Here is a 17,390-nt window from a genome sequence, read left to right on the forward strand (position 1 = left end):
AACAGATATTGGATGGATTGCAATGAAATTCTGGTCTCAAGATGACAATGATGGGTCCTGATGACTTTAGTGATCCTCTGATTTTTCCTCTTGCTCCACCATGAAGTATTCAAAATGTTAGATTGAACATCAGCCTGCTAACACTGTCTTTGCCTTATGATGTTTTCCCTGAGGGTGCTGCTAGAAAAAAAAGACCTAAATCACAAGCATTTATGCTTTGGAAAGTCAAAGAGAGTAATCGAACTATTAGATTTTCGGAGAACCTGTGAAGATATATTATTTTAACTATTTTGGCATGATGGTGGGAGATAGAGAAAGGTCTGGGGAATCACCAAAAGCATTTGTCCTCTGGGGATCAGGAATAATCACAATACATTTCATAAAGATGTGGTCAGTATCTTGAGAGGCAAGCAAGTTGGTGGCATTCTTAAATTTTGTTTGAGTCAATATTAAGTATTCAAATCTAACCAGCAAACAGTCAAACATTGTGTAAATTGTACTAGTTTTTAATTTATTATATTATTTCTAATCTCTTTATCATCTTAGGTGGGTTTCAGGGTGCGTTCCTCTGGAGTGATCCAACTGTAAAACATGCTGGCATGTGGGGGCACTAATGCTGCGATATGCCACATTGCCAAACTGAATTATGATTAATGCTGTTTATACTAATCCCAGCAGTTATATGAAGTATCGGCTTTATTTGTGTGATCTGCAGGCGGAGCGTTACCGATGGAGAGATTAGAAAGTCGTCCCACATTTAAACAACAAGGAAACACCATTTATCAAACTGAGAGGGTCGCAGGGAAGTGTGTTGGTTTCAAAGCTCTTCTTCTTCTGTCTTTTTCAGCTCCACATACTCACATTTATTCTCTGGGTAGGCAGAGGGATATGCAGAATGTGAGTTGGGTTTTCTGTCATCTCATTCGTCTTTGTATTTCATCTGCACACACACGCCTGGTGTTGACCTTGGCTCTGACCAGACCTGCTGCCATGCGCCCTCCAGACGAGGGCCTGACCTCACTTGCCAAGACCTTCCTGTCCAACTAAATGGATCGTCTTACGTTTCAGAGCACAAAGGACAACAGAGGGAAGAAAGGGGTGGCTGGGGGTTGAAGTTAGATGGGAGACATGAAAGACAACATTTTAGCTTGTAGGCCGCAGGGAATGACAACAAACACGGGGCATCGAGTGAAACACGATCTCTGCAGAGGGAAGGTGGAGGTGCTGCTTCTGTCAGTCGGCTTGTGTCTCTCAGTGGAGGCCTGTCAGCTTCCAACCAGGCAGCATGGAAGCTTTATCTCTACAGAAAACTGCAATGGCCACTTTATCTGCGGGAGGCCTGAGAGGAACCTAAATAATTATTTTGTAATCTCAACCAAAGCATTTGCTGTTCTGCCCCAACTGAGTCATCATAGTTTTTATTTGTTATGACATCATGACTTTTTTATGCTTGGACTTAGATATGATTAGAAATAATTTGTGATTAGAAAATAAGTCAAAAATACAACCTTTAATTAGTCAGGTACATCCAATTGAGTTTGAGATCTAATTTTGAGATCTTAAGATGAACTGAGTTCATGAATGCTGAATTTTGTTATAGTGACAAAACTACTGATTATTTGTGTTACTGATTAACTGATCAATTATTTTCACCCGTTACTGTATTATTTATTTGGTCTGTAACATGCAAATGACCCATCTCACAAGTTCAGAGCCCAAGGTGACGTCTCAAACTTGATGAACTAAATATACAATAATATAAAACAGAACAAAGCAAATCTTCACCACCCTGAAGCATCTTAATAAAAGCCTTAGAACAATACCTTGAATTAAAAGATTTAGTGTTTATATAATGATTAAAAAGATTGTCTCACCTCTGGCCTAGTTTCCATCAAGATGTTTCCTGCGTTGAGCAAAACACATAACTATTGTGAAAGTTTATATTATCAGTGACATCAGCTACTGTAAATCTAGTGTTTTTTACAGTCTGGGTCTTATCTTTGTAGTGTTGTCCATCATTCTTATTAGTTATCTTAACATTGCTGTGCCTGCGCCAACCAAGAGATTAGGCAGTCTTTGTGGCCTGTTTCATGGTTGCACCTATATTAGCGACTCCTGCTGGTTGGTTCTGACACCTGCATAATACTTTAGTTGGCTGTCTTTCACATGTTTATCTGTTAACAGTGTCTGATGCCAAAGTATAATTCATTGCTAAGGTAATGTATCATACCTCAACACTCTTAGGGTGCTGCCCAAATAAAAAATTAAATGACTGGTAAGATTTGATAAAGTGTTTTTCTTTTTTACTCGCTAGGTTTAAATTTGGATTAAATAAAAAAATAATAAAGTTGTTTAAGCAAAAGTTCTTGTATGGCTGTTTGAGTTAACAGAAGATTTAAAAATGTTGAACATTAGACGTCATTCATGTTAACTTATGTATTGAAAAAAGTATAATTTTAGTATACATTCCCATTTATCATTTAGCATAAAATCTCAGAAAAAAGTGATCAATGCTCATCAGAATTTCGTCAACATCATCTAATTGCTCCTTTTATCCTCCAACAATCAAAAAACCCCAAACATATTACATTTATTATCACGTACAATAAAGAACAGCAGCAAATCCTTGGAATGTAAAAGCTGGAGTAATCTTTGACTATTTTGCTTGATAAACCCTTCATTTTCTGACAATCATTTAATCGAGTAATTGTTTCGGATATTAATATTAAAAATTTCTAAAGAGCCTAACCTTCTCAACTCAGTTTGCTCCCACAGCAGTTTTTAACTAAATGCTTTGTGCTTTACAAAGTGTTGTTTTTGGGATAAAGTAAAACATTTGTGTCCGAGTAGTAAGCTTCTAGCAGAGATAAATTGTTACATGTATTATAATCCGCTGCGAGTTTAGGGAAACAAACAAATAAAAAAAACCAAAGGATTCTTGAGGGAAAATAAATCTGCCATCGCTGGGCAGTAAACATCCAGCTGCATCCACGCTACCTCTCCAATTATTCAAAAAGTTCAATCAAACGTGTCAATTTCTCTACGTTCTCGTTCGATATGTTATTATTTCAAGTACCTCATTTTGTTGCATCATTTGGACAGAAAGAAAGGAGAGGGAAAAGAAAACAACTAGACATAGTTAAGTTCTGTCAGCGCTTGGAGAGCCAGCACCAAGAGAAGACCCTGCTTCTGCGAGGAGCTGCCTTAGCGAGTTTATTTACAATTCACAAAATACAGGTGTCGCTCTCAATGTTCAGGCATTTCACATTAGTGTCGTGATCTGACAAACCACCAGTTTCTCTCTTCTTTGCTCTCAGTCTTTGGTTTCCCAACCTTGAAAGTTGGCTTCACATGAGTTAAACTCGTACAATATTTTCTTTAAATACTCTTTGCCCAGTGAATTATTTCCTCACACATACCGTCTTGTCTGAATTTTAAAAAATCCAGGTTTTCCTTTGTTGCTACCTTCCAGGTGAGGATTTCGGGCGCTTTCTACAAAAACCTGAATTTTTACAGCGCGTTCTTGATAAAACTTGTACAGTTTCATATTTGTATAATTCAACATACAGGTTAGCATCAAAACTTAGCTGGTTAGAGAGTTTGGGTCTATCTATATATATTTACTATGTACAATTTCATCCTATTTTATGGCTTCAATACACAATATTACATCTCTATCTGAGGATCGCTTTGTAGTAGTTGTGCGTCGGATGTATGGCGGCTAATTGAAGGCATGTGTAGAAGTAGTTACTCTGCACTTCTTTTAATGTCAACCTTACTTCTTTTATCCTAACAATGACAAAATAAGTTGCTACTAAGTGCTAGGATGCTGTGCGGTTTAAAATAACAACACTATAACAAAAAAGTGACAGTCTACGGTGCATACTTTAGCCTGTTTTGTTCTGTCTGTAATAAAATATTTTGTTCCAAAACTCTTAAATATGGAGAAAAATCCTTAGTTTATAAACACTGAAAAGTTCCAGTTTGTGTGCGCGTCTACATTTGTCTGCATTAAATGTTTCAGACACAGTATGTGGCATCTTCCATATGATGGATATGTTGTTTTAGATTATCTGCAGCCTTCAGGTGTGCGTCGATTTGACAGCACTCGAAGATATTGAAGTACTGACATTGTTAATGAAATAAATTCTTTCATATTGTCCTTCAAAGAAAATCTTACTGTGGTCTGATGCTAACCGGGAGGGGGAAAACGGTACATTATTTTGGCCCAACTTCACGTTACTGTGTTTTACCTTTGAAGGAAGGACACAAAGTGGATAACTAAGTTAGGCTGTGTTGAGATCAAATCTGCTCATTCACCACTGAGCTCTATGAATTTCCATTCATCCAGTCACTGTAACACACACATACCTGCTCCACTCAAGTATTGAATACTTGAGTGTTTTCTATCCAAAGCTAATTTTAAAATATAAAAATTACAGGGTATGCGTTACCGTGACAATTTTTTTTTAAATTTAAAACAAACTCTCGTAACTTAAATGTTTTGTTCCTTCTTCTGAATACCTGTGCTGGTGTACAGTAACACTCCACTCAAACTAATCTGATATTGCTGATTATTGTAACCACCAGTTGTTTCCCATTGCTTGGTATAGCAGTTGAGCTGTGCACCCCCCTGTGGTCAGAAGTGATATGGTAGTAATACCTTCCAGAAGTGCAACAGTTCAGAGGGGTATTAACCCAGTTTACAGTGCAGTTTTTAAGTGCTTGGATAAGGATACATTTTTGTTTTGGCTCTGTGCTTAAACACGGTGGGTTGTAACTATGAGGTTACAGTGTGGACTTTCAGCTTTAAGGGTATTTGAGTGCGTTCCCATTTATCCATTTGGGGGTATGTATAAAGAATGCTACCATTTCTACACAGTTCATTGGAAGTGAATGTAAACACTTAAATTAAAGCTCAAAGTCAGCACTTTAACCTCAGAGTCAGTTATTTCATCCAATGTACTTAAGTTCAAGGCCAAAACAAAACAGTCTAAACACAAACAAACTGCACTGTAGGTGGCTGAAGGGAAGTGAACTTTTCTTTGTTCAAGTTGCCAAAATCAACTTTACTTTTACTTCCTTAAATAATTTACTCTTTGAAAGCGAATACAGGGAGTTTATCAAGTGGAACACTAAAGTGAAAAATAGTTAGAGCATTTACTACTTAGTGAGGCGAGTTTAGGACACCAGGACTTCCTGTCTAAATTTCAAGGCCCTTCTCTTACTGATGGGTACTGATGGACATTTTGTCAACCCCACATGTAATAATGAAGTATTCAAGACAAGCTGTCTCCTAACAGTTGTACACATCTCCACCTGCTATGAACTAGATCGGACTGAGCCTATCTCAATAAACAAAATAAAAGTATTCTTTTTGCTCAAAGAATGTAAAATTCTGGAGCTTTTCAAACCTTCAGGGGTTTAGAAATCAATACCGATATCAGCGATCGGTGCGGTGCAATAAACCTTTGTGTTGCCGATACCCAATCGCAACGCCATGTGTTTATTTGTCTCCATCACGATCTCCACGCAGCCTTCTCTCATGCTGGCGCTTGGTGATTATGTATTTGAAGAACTCATAGACGGACCAGCTGATGGCTGTAGAGGGCATCTGGTAAATGACCCGGGCTTGGACCCCTTTGAAAAAGGCCGGCATGCCTCCCGTCCTGTACACAGTCCGAAAAGCCTCGCCCAGACCAGAGATGTGGCGACTGACAGGGGCTGAAGCAGTAGCTGCTCCCACCGCTCCGGCCGCCGTCGCTGCCTCAGCCTGGATCACATGTATGGCCTGAGCCTCCTGTGTGTTGAGGAGGGTCTTGCAGACGTCGAGGGGAGTGGTAACAGCGGCGGCCAAGGCTCCAGCCAACGCGCCGGACACAACATGAGAGGAAGGGTTGTACTGTCTGTGGGGGTTGAGGAGCTCCTGGAGGTACTCGTAGGTCATGAAGTGGAACGCCTGGAAGGGCACGTTCATAGTCAGCTGGGTGGTGTAGCTGCGATAGAAAGCGGCTGGGCCCTCGTGCCTCAACAAAGACCCCATACAGTCAAGCACGCCACGATAAGGAGAGTTAAACATCTGCATTCGCTGTTTCACAACTGAAAGAGACAAAGAGAGGTAGAAGAGGAAATTAAGAATGAAAAACGTCAGGAATATATTTTACATGATTCCACATTCAGAAAGGGAACTGAAATCAAGAACTGGGAGGAAGAAAAGACCACTAGAAAGGAAGAAGTATTACCAGACTTTGTCTCAAAAACATCATTTGTTTTCTTAATACCAAAAGTAGTAACAATGGGTGGAATGAGTGGGACAAAAGTTCCATAAATAGGCTGAAAACAATCAGTTATCAATTAAACAATAGTTTTTTTTTTAAATTACCTGAATTATGAATAGGTTTCGAATAGGATTCGTTTTATTAGCTTTAACAAAAGCTGTAAATCTTAACTTTGGCCAAATACATAACGTTGATGAGTAATAAACTTAATTATTCTGTGTTTCCCACAGGATTTGAAGAGACTATGGTGGGTGGGCCTTGGACTCTCTCGGGGGTCCAGGGACATGCCCCCCCCCCCCAGAAGAAAAATTTGTACATTTTTAAGTTAAATGCAATAATTTGGTGCAAAATTAAGAGGCTATCTATGAAGAACTTGCTTGTAAACAATGTTGTGGTCTAATAAACTATTTGATCATAAACCCATTGTATAGCTATAAATGGTGATGAAAAAGCAACAAAAGTCAACTAATTTATTTAATGTTTTTCCAAAAAACCCAAAATCAAAGAATAGAAAATAGAATAAGTAATTTCCCTAACATTTTGTTGTTTTTTTACTTTGGACACTGTGAATATAATCCAATTAATCTTATTTACATACTGTATAGACGCCTTAGTTTAAAAACCGGACCTTAAAAAAAAATAATAATGTTGTATGTGGTTCTTGTATGGCGTAACATGAAGACTTCACAGCCTCTCTTCAGGTAGGACTCTCATACTGCAGCACTTGACAGGATTAAGTCGCTAACCTGCCTGTCAGCTCGCACTGGGCCGTTTCACTTACCATAAAGGCTTGAATACGTGTGCACTCCAAATTTAGGTGCGGCTAGCTTAAACGCCTTCTCACAGACAAGTGACAGAAACAGACCGTTAACGTTACCGTAGTTACCTTGAAAGAAAAGTGGTTGTCTCGAGTCGAATGCCAAAGTGTGCGAGCGTGCGAGCTTACAGCAGCGCTGAGCAGCGGCTCAAAACACAACATTGGAGGTCTGAAATGTAATTATGAGATGTGTAAAAATATTTTTGTTTCAATTTGAGACTGTGGCGGGCCGCCGTGGTCTCGTTAATTAACGGGAAACACTGTTATTTTATAAATATACATTTCAAGTTATTTATTATAACTTTTTATAATAACTATTATTATTTATTTTTTCAATTATGCTGCTGATAGACTGATTTGTTTGTTGCATAAACATTTAGGCTTCCAGGTCACAGCTGAGTCTGTAGCTCCACCAAGTGTCCTGATGGTAGAATAGCACCATCAGGATTTTTCATAATGGTCTTGAGGAGGTTGAGAGATTCTATAAATAGACCAACAGCAAGTCTTCACTGTGCAGAATGTAGGCACATGTCTGTGTGTGTGTGTGTGTGTGTGTGTGTGTGTGTGTGTGTGTGTGTGTGTGTGTGTGTGTGTGTGTGTGCGTGTGTGTGTGTGTGTGAGAAAGAGAGAGACTCAGGTGAGCTGTCATAAGCCAAGAAGAGGAGGTTTTACCTTCAGCTGGGTTCATGATGGCATCGTGCAGCACTGTGGCCATGCAGCCCGCCACTCCTGCAGAACAGAGAAAACCGTGAAGAGGAAGTTAAAGCCTCAACCACGACGAGATCAAGTTTCCCCTCCAGGGCTCGGCAATAACGGTGGCCTGATGGCCTGGGGCCAGTAAAAAGACGTCGGGGCAGTTGAACTAGCAACTCACTGGCCCAATCAGAAACTCCTGCAGTTGCTTTGCTGCTCATGGCGCTTAAAACTGCATGCTCTCTAATTTTATTTTTACTAAATGGCTGACAGCAGGAGAGAGAGCACGTCATGTTTGAGTCTGTTAGTATGTTTTGTTTTAAAAGTACATTGTTTTGTTAACCTTTTTATTTTTTACAATTTAACTGTGATGTTTTTAGTTTAGTTTTTTTTATATCCAGGATGTATTTAATAACCGATTAAACATGTTAACAGTATAACGTAACTTATAAGTCTTTGGTTTTGTTATAACATTGATACATAACGTTTGAAAGGAGGGCCAGTAAAAATTGTCTTCGGGCCAATAAGTTTCAAACCGACAAAAAAGTTTAACGTTGAGCCCTCCTTCTCCGTTATCACCAAAATGAAACTTATTTTTAAGCATATGCATTTAAATGAGTTGTTGAGTTGCAACATATGTGCCGAATTAATCTACTATTTAGCAACATTAAACTGCATATATAGTAAATAAGTTAATTTGAGAATCATAAACATTTTTATTTAGGTCTGTGTGTGTCTGTCAGTAGGCATCTTACCATTAGCAAAGTGGCTATTGGCTCCAGGGTGAATGGCATCACTGAGCGAGAACTTGATCTTCTCATAGCAGGCAAAGTAGAGAGCGTGGGCAGGCCCCGCCCCCACCGCCAGCACATTCACACCTCTGATTGGCCGCCACACACCCTCAGTCCGCACAATCTGCCGCAGGGCGTCCATTACGTTCCTGTAGCGGGCTCCCGGCTCAGGGTGAAGGCTCTGCATGCGGGTCTGGGATGAGAGAAATAAAGAGAGACACTTTTAATTCAAATTAGATATGAATCCAAATTATGTTCATGGATAGTCAGCAGAGTTTACAGTCATAATTCCCAAGTAAACAGAGCTAGTCAATTCTTTTCACCAGGTATCTGATGTTCTTACAAAGAAAATCTTACAATGAGAACAGAACAATTTGCATTTCCAACATCATGCAGGCAAAAATCAGGAGTTCAAAGGTCGGGATGTCAACTGTCCTGATAATACACAAACAACCAGATAATCTTGTAAGAGCGAGGTACAAAAGATACAGACAGAAATTATAACTATACTATTGAGAGGAATACAAAAGGTTTTTATTTAATGTTGAAACAGAAGAAGCATCACCAACATGTGATTATTAAGCCCCAATTTTAATCACAAGATATTTTTAAGTTAAATTTGACTAGTGCCCACTTGCATATCTTTAAAAAAGGTGTGTAGGAAAGCAAACAAGGCAAGAGAGGATCTTTGCCAAAGCCTTCAGCTGGAACCTTTAATCTAATTTTAGGCACCGACACTGTCGGGACCCTGACAAATAAAACTCTTATTACCATAATACACTGAGGCTCGTGTGACCAAGGCAGGCAGCCGTTTCATATCAGTGTCGACATCTCGCCCTGACAGCCCATCAACTAGAAATCATACCAACTTTATGACTGTCAGGAAGTGGTGCAGATTAAAACGCTCGACCTACCACTTGTGTTGCTCATTGCTCTGATAGGCAGTACCGTTTGCACGGTTGCGGCTGTGTGCATGGGTAAAGAGACGGCACACCAGAGAAATGAAAATTCCAAAAGGTCCACACAAAGATGGCGCAATCCTCAAACTTTTCATAACATGCAATAAGTGAATTACCCGTGCATACACCCTCCCTTCAGGGATAAATATTTACAGCAGGGGAGGGAGCACGGCTGCCTCCTGGAGCCCTACGAGGACATTTCCACTCCCTGCTTCTGGGAAATGATAACTAACATGGAATGTGCTCAGTCATCCTCAGTGTATTCAAGTCTGGTGTTTTGGGTTTTTTTTGAAGTGCCAAGCGATGAGACACATGACTGAGAGAGCCAGACTGTTCCACCAAAAACAGAATCAGGTGTCAGTGAACAAAAAAACAATACAAAAGGGCTTTGTGTTCATGTCACTTCTTCACATGGTACAACCCATGTGAAGAAGTCAATGTAGAGAACTACAACACTGGGAGGAAAATGAATAAAGAAAAGGCCAACTGAAACAACACAGTCGCAGGTCTATGGATGTTCAAATAAAAATTAAACATGTACCTTTATTGTAATGCAAACAAAAATAAAAATCATGGGAGGACCTCAGTCATACAAACAGCAGCTAAAAGACAATCAAGATGGAGTCTGAAACTCACGCGTGTGACATTTAGTGTTATGTATTAGTAAGTGAGAGCATGTTAAATAGACGTAGTACTTGACACTGTAACTACAACATGTTTGGTACCTGCCGCCCAAGATTTTTCTGCCTTCAAAATGTACTATACATTGTCAAACTTGGTATCTTGTTGTGTACAAGTATTTCAGTTACAGCCTTCCTGCATGGCGAAAGTTTGCCTTTGCCTCTGAGACCAAAACAATGATACAGTCACAATCTACGGTCACTGTCGCTGAACATGACGGGTGTCTTTACAGAACTCACTGTCACATCAATTTTCAATGTATGTCGTATTAGCAGGGAGAGGTATTAGCTTCCTGCTGAGTTTTAAACAATTAAGTCTGTATTTTAGTGTGTAGCGTGTATAAGTAGCGTAGACGCATTTTGTTTTTAATCCAATCTAATGTTTGGCAGAGCAGTGTTCGGTTTAGTGATGCTAATCAGTCATAGATACAAAAACAGATTTTTGTCTACCCAAATCAACTTTTGACAAAGACATCTTTTCACACCGAAGTGCCAGCGGTCAGGTTACACTGTAAGTAATGTAGGCGCCAGGGTTTGACAAGTAGGCAGAATGTGTGGAATAAAAAAAAGACTATCTCTGGCTCTGCGGCATAAATTAAGATCCTCTTGTTTTTTTTAAACTGTCCATAAAGTCCAAAAAGGTTGAAGTTCTCGCTTTAGTGATGAAGGAATAGATTCAAGGTGCGGCCAGTATAGTAAGACACAGCTGTTGGATTTGGTCAGAGGTGCGGCACAACTGAAAGGTACGAACAGAAGAGATTAAGGAAACATTGCTTAAGCACCTTTAACATTGACCTTCCAGCAATGAGGAAACAGAGTCTGGAATTAGTGGAAGGAATGAAGAAGATATAGATGATGGCCAATCTGCTGTGACAGCAACAGGAAACTAAGATTGTGAAAATAGAGAATTCTCAGGGTAGAGGAAGTTATCTGCAAGACATAAGTGTAATAAAAAAATCAAACTGACTTCCTTTACTTAAAAGATTTTCGCCCACAAAACTGTAATACAGTTCCTCCTTCTACCTCATCTTTGTGACTGAAACAGACATCACAGTGTGGATCGAAGGGAGAACAGAAAAGTAAAAATAAAAATCTATTTTTTTTACTTTACAAGCAACACCTACAGTTTACTTTAAAACCTCATCATTTGTTAACTAAATTAATTTAGATTCATGATGTCCAGTTACAAGGGCACCAATGCTTGCCAAAACTTCAACCACGAAGATTTTTGTTTGATAGAGAATTCATAACCGAACATACAGCCAGGTGGGGGATTTAGCTTGATTTTTTTGGATTAAGGTTTAATCTTGCTATTTTTTTGTTTAAGACTCACTAAGATTGAGGAACTGATTTGAACATTTGTACTTGGTATGTTGCTTTCACATAAAATGTTACACTTCCTTTGCTTTTCACAAGTCCAAACATTCACATCAATACATTTTAACAAGTCATAATCACAGTGTGACCAATTAAAATTACGATATCTGCGTATTGTAATATGACAAAGAACAATAATTTAATATATCTTAATATATACAAAAACACAACTTTTACTCACACTGCCGATAGTAAAACGCAATGGGAGTTATGTGACACAGACATAGTGAATGAGAATTACAAATAACTATGTTCTGTCCTGGTGAATTAAAACACTATTTTGTGACATCTGAGAATCCTCAAAAGATGATCTGCTATGCATGATGTGACTCTGATGCAAAGATTTGTAATGGAACTTGATCTTGTGAATACAGGGGTAATCAAGTTCAAGGCAACTTTGCCTAAAAAATGCTATGAACTGGAGGAGCTAATATCAGGGAATTTGTAGTGAACTAGGGCTTTGTGTGATCGCCCGCTTGCTCGAGGAAAGCCCTGAGAACGAGTTTGTTCTTTGTCTTCTGATAAAACCCAAGAAGCATAACAGTCTGGATAAAGAGCACTAATATAAAGAACAAGCAGTTTTAGACATCAAGAGTAAAATTTGGTCTTAATGTCAACAACTGCATTTTAAATAGTTATTTCTAATTCTAATTCATGGGTCCTTGGTGAAAAGGGAAGTACAGTCTCAGTCCAAAAGAGTTTGGCAAAAGTAGTCATAGTATGATGTTTTCACAATTCGTGTATGGGGAAATGAATGTTTTTTTCAATTTTGTACAACAGGAAATAATAAACATAAACCAACAAATGTAAGCAAAACATTTCCCTAAGACCACTCCCCCATGTTCCTGTTTTCACCACTGTCCCCAACTGGTTTTAGTTAGTTTCTTACACTTACACTCCTCAATTTCTGTTGTGCCCTGCATTGTGGGGCAATAGTATCCAGTCTACGGCTCTAAATGAAGTGAATTATACATAGCAAACCTGTTTGAATGCACCTAATTGTGTCACTTTGCCAGTTTAGGCATGTAAATAGAGATGACTGATTGATAAGACTGCTGACCACTGTTCTAATGACCCATCATCTACTACTTCTATCTCTTGATAATGAACACATAGACTCCTTCAGACAGTTTTTGCCACATGAAATCCTCAGTGATGTCTCTACAAATCACGCAACCCCGTCTAACAATGCAAATGAGCTTTAAAACAAATATCCAGCGTTGTTTAGCTGACTTACGTTACGTTTGATACTTTAGTAACGTTAATAATAACGACATGTCCAAACAGATAACGTTACGTGGCTATATCCAACTGTGAAAATATGTTCAGTTAGAAAATGTGGTGCGATGAAACGTAAGGTTTACCATTAAACGTACAGCGAAGCGGAGAGAAATGTCCGTTAAAGGCACGCATGTTGGCCAGAAAGGACAACTGATGCTTTAACGTTAGCTAACGTTAGTATGCTAGTGTATGTAACGTTAGGATGCTAGTGGGACCAGACGCTACTGTCAAAGCCAACCCTAACCGTGTGTTTGTGTACAAACATCTGCCTAAATGCAAGCTTAACTGTTTAAAACATACCCATTTGTCTTTAGATTTCCAGTGACACAATTTCGTGTTGCGTTAGTTCCTCTTTAGATGACGTTAAGTTAGTTGGTTAGCTGACCTCTGTTAGCTTGAAGCTCAATCGAGCTCAGGCTTGTATTAAGGCCTACATTAGCTTGAGGTTTATGCAACCAGTGGCTGCGTCTTCAGTGTGACATACGCGGGGCCTGGAAGTTTCAAATTAAGCGGTGTATTATAAAACTATATATTTGCTTTGATACCTTGACACAATCGATGGGGTACATAAGGCAGTGCTCCATGATTCCAGCCACGGATCCGGCCAGCATGTGCGTGCTGGTGGCTACTCCCTGAGGCAGCCCTTCATAGTCTATGTCTGGTTCGACAGAGGTCGAGGTCTCAGGAGTCGCTCGATGCAACACCGGGGCAAAGTCTTGTTCTCCAGCCATTCTCGGTGAAAGAGACCCGACAAATCCCCCCGTTGCGCCCAGGAGCCTGTCGCCGAGCCATCGAAACTCTGCCCCGGCCGCAGCGCTTGTGATCCGGCTGTCGACGCCCGGTGTTTCCACGGACGTTCGCCGGGACACGAACCCGTCCGCTTCCATTCCAAGCGTTTAGTCCGTTAAGTCAACTCAAATCGACGACCCCAGCGACCCGCCCGTTGCTGTTAGTCTTCCCGGCAGTGTATTAGTGTCCCAGCCGGCCAGAGAAAGTCGTGGCGGGTCGCTGCTACTGCGCGGTAAGCAGCTGAGGAGAGCCGAGACCGGGAACCCGGAGCACAGCGGGCGGGACCTTGGTGGGTTTGTCAATGAGTCACGCTAGAAGCTGAAGCTGATTCGACAGGCTGACTGTCAGTCACCGACAGTACTTTCAATTGGTCAAATCTGTCTTAAAATGAGGCGGGCAGGTAAAGTGGGCGGGGTTTCAGCGTCGGTGGGTGTGGAAGTTTTTATAACAGCAGGAGGTCACATGCATGGACGGGAAATGTTTTAGATAGGACGTCCCAAGTTGGAATTGAAACCACAACCACAACAACAACATAAAAAATCAGAAATAGGGACTTAGCACTTAACTTAACTCCACTTAATTATCTGTAATATGTTTAAGGCATAATCGTGTAAAATTTATTAGGGACCCTAACCTTATCTACTCCACACCATATATTCTTCACAATGGTTTGGTCTCCGCTGCCCTTTTCAGACTTTCAGCGACTTTATTTATAAAAAGCGACCAGCGACAAACCAAGTAAAGTGAGAAATATACTAAAGTCTAATATAAAGTAGGCTCATTTATTTTTATGCACGTTGGTCAGAGTCATCTCAGTCACAGGATCTCCCTCTCCTCTGGCACGTGCGCGCACAAGAAGTGAAAGTAAATTATTATGGTTACGGGATGCTCTGCATCTCTATTGCTCTCAAACTTTGCAACAAAGTGTTGCTCCAGGTTCCTTCAAATTCTAAGTTCTTCTGATTAAAATTTCCAAACTTTAAGGCTACTGTAGGCGGTGAACTATATAATGTTTTTTGATCATTGCCTACTGTAAAAAAAAAATAGCAAATACTCTACAGCATGTTCTCATGTCTCCACATGTTGGCATATGTTGCCTCAGGTGTTGCCCGAGGTCCCTTTCAAATTCTAAGAATTTCTAAGAAATGCCCAAACTTAAAGGCCATTATAGGCTGCAGTCTATATACACCAGTTAATCGTGTGTGCGCGTGTGTGTGTGTGTGTGTGTGTAAATTCATATTTAGTTGTCGCATCACCAAGGACGCTATGCTCTTTCTCTATGATAATGTAACTATTTATACTTTATAAATAGCAGTAGTCCAGTAGTACATCTTCCTTCCTAGGGGGGTCTCTGGTCAGTCAATAATAAGATGCATCATCCCTCCAAATTCCCAAATTTTTTAATGTCTCAAAAATGTCACCTTGCTCAGTACAGTTACTTTTTAATCACACCCAAATTCAAATCCATCGTTGAATAAAATGTATTCATAGTTTTCAGTCACGTGACATGCGCGGCGACCTGGAGGGCAAAACAACAGACCAACATTGCGACTCACAAAAGCTGTTAGATTTTATTAGGATCACCTTTCAATTTATGAAAAATTAATATATGAGCACAAACTGCAAGTGTTGGGCATATCCAGGGGCGTAGGTATGTTTTACATACAAAAGTCTGTAGCAGTAGGCTGTAAGGTAGGCTACATAGTGAAATATATAAAAAAATACATTCCACAGATTCAACAGAATGATTTTAGTCTTATTTTCTTTGCTATTTGTGTCACATATCTACACATGCAGTGATGATTGCTTGGTAATATGTAAATTTTCTTAAGTTTCTATTTGATCATGTGACAATTGACAAGACTGCTGAACGCGAAATCTGACCAGTAGACTAACAGACCACACGTGCAAGCTGGAATTCGAGCTGTTCACACATAAAAGTAGTTTCATGAAGAGACAGGAGAGAAAAGAACAGGAGGAGAGGGTCACAAAACTGATTGTTTTGGATTACTGAGGACATTGTCAAAGATTTTGCTCAATGTAGGCTCGTCAGATGCCTTTCAAATAGGTGAGTAACTTTCATGCACGTGCAGAGGGGGGTGCAATGTGTGCTTTGGGCATCAAAGGGCAAAAGGGCAGGTGCTTTGCCCTTTGCCCTTTTGTGAAGGCCTGCCAAATCAAACTATTAGTACAATGAAAATAAAATGACCTACATTATGACCTTTCACCTGATGACCTCATCCGTGACGAGCCCTCCAGTTCACACACCGTTAGTGATTCAGCAGCTCTGCCTGCAGGACACCTGCGATCCTGCAGGTAAGAGGGGTTTGCCGCAACGTGCTTGTTGTGGGTTGTTGGATGTATTTTGCAAGAAAGACGCAAAGAGAGCAGCACAGTAGTTGAGTATACTGCTGTGTGTGGCCTGTAGAAGTAACTTTAGCTGCCGACTAACACTGTGCCGACAGCTAACTTTACTTCAGCACACAGATAAACTAAAGTTGCTCTGTTCACTTCGTTCTTGCTGTTTGAGGGAGAAAAATTTCTCAGGCATCGCGAGGTCTGGTATTTTTTATGTAATTTGACTAAAAACCTTTCACTTCAACTAGGATTATTACAGTAACTTAATAAAAAACGTTGTGTGCCTTAAAATAATTATAACAGCGTTGGTAAAACAGGTTTATTACTTATTCCTCTGAATTATAGCCTTTATCTGCCCGTTTTAAAACGATCATTTAAATCAGAACAGTATTTGAATAGATTTAATAGCAAACCTATTATATGAACTAAATAACTGGAAATACATGATAATGTCAGTGTCAATATGAAATAAACAATATTCCTGACATCAAAGTGAAGAGTGAAAAAGAAATAGATTTCAGACAAAGGTATAAAATGTTAATGTGAAAGGTAAATGCTGCTCTGTCATGGTTATTATTGGCAAACAATGAACACACATCTTTTTAGATTTATGATTAGACAGATAGTCAATCAAAATCCAAGTATATCTCAGATTCACAATACAATATATAAAATCATTATCACAATATTGCCTACACACACACACACACACACACACACACACACACACACACACACACCTGTCTATAGATTTGTCTCACTCTTACCCCTGCCTTGGCTAACCTAGTCCTTTCTCCCAGTACTGTTTCCTTCCCAGATTATTTCCCACACTTTTTTGAACCTGGAATCTTATTTCCTCTCCCTGCAGCTCTCGGTGTGCAGCAGTCTCTGAGAGCGTCTCCCTCTTATTTTCTCATAGCAGTCAGCCTTGGCAGCGGCTGCAGCTACAGCAGGTCAGTCATACTGAGCCGGTCCCAAATACTGTCAGCAATCTTTTCATGGTCACATATTTGTTTCATCAGCTTATATATCTCCTATCCGAGGTTGTTGTGCTGAAGTTGCCCGAAAAAGTCTGCGTCTTTTCAGCAGGACACCTCCTGCACTCAGCTGTTTGTAGTGACGTCTCAGGATTTTGACAATGACAGCACTGGCCATGCTTCTTATAACTTTTTCTTTGACTTCTGTACTTTGCAAATTCTAGGTGACACAGTCCGACTCTAAAATCCATCACATAATGGTAATTTACTTTAGACTGCTGCGTCCAGGCGCACGCAACCCAGCGGCTGCAGCAGCAGCGCGTGTGTTGGAGAGACACGCACACAAAGAGAACTGTTGAATTTAAATCTAATCTTATCAGTTGTTAAACC

General features: G+C 39.9%; 1 protein-coding gene across 2 annotated transcripts; it reads right to left on the reverse strand.

The window, feature by feature from the left end:
* Window positions 1–3,139: 3,139 nt before the first annotated feature.
* Window positions 3,140–13,959, reverse strand: LOC123970220 (mitoferrin-2-like). 2 transcript variants are annotated; one of them, XM_046048153.1, is made up of 4 exons: window positions 13,422–13,959; window positions 8,544–8,772; window positions 7,768–7,824; window positions 3,140–6,099 (listed from the first exon to the last, which is right to left on the reverse strand). In XM_046048153.1, exons 1-4 carry the CDS (start codon window positions 13,761–13,763, stop codon window positions 5,507–5,509), a joined length of 1,221 nt encoding a protein of 406 aa, XP_045904109.1. In that variant the 5' UTR covers window positions 13,764–13,959; the 3' UTR covers window positions 3,140–5,506. The 2 variants fall into 2 exon arrangements, with proteins under 2 accessions (XP_045904109.1, XP_045904120.1); XM_046048164.1 differs by lacking the exon at window positions 13,422–13,959 and adding an exon at window positions 13,177–13,313.
* Window positions 13,960–17,390: the final 3,431 nt, after the last annotated feature.

This window comes from Micropterus dolomieu, linkage group LG01 (assembly GCF_021292245.1).
Source record: "Micropterus dolomieu isolate WLL.071019.BEF.003 ecotype Adirondacks linkage group LG01, ASM2129224v1, whole genome shotgun sequence".
In the NCBI taxonomy this organism is placed as follows: Eukaryota; Metazoa; Chordata; class Actinopteri; order Centrarchiformes; family Centrarchidae; genus Micropterus; species Micropterus dolomieu.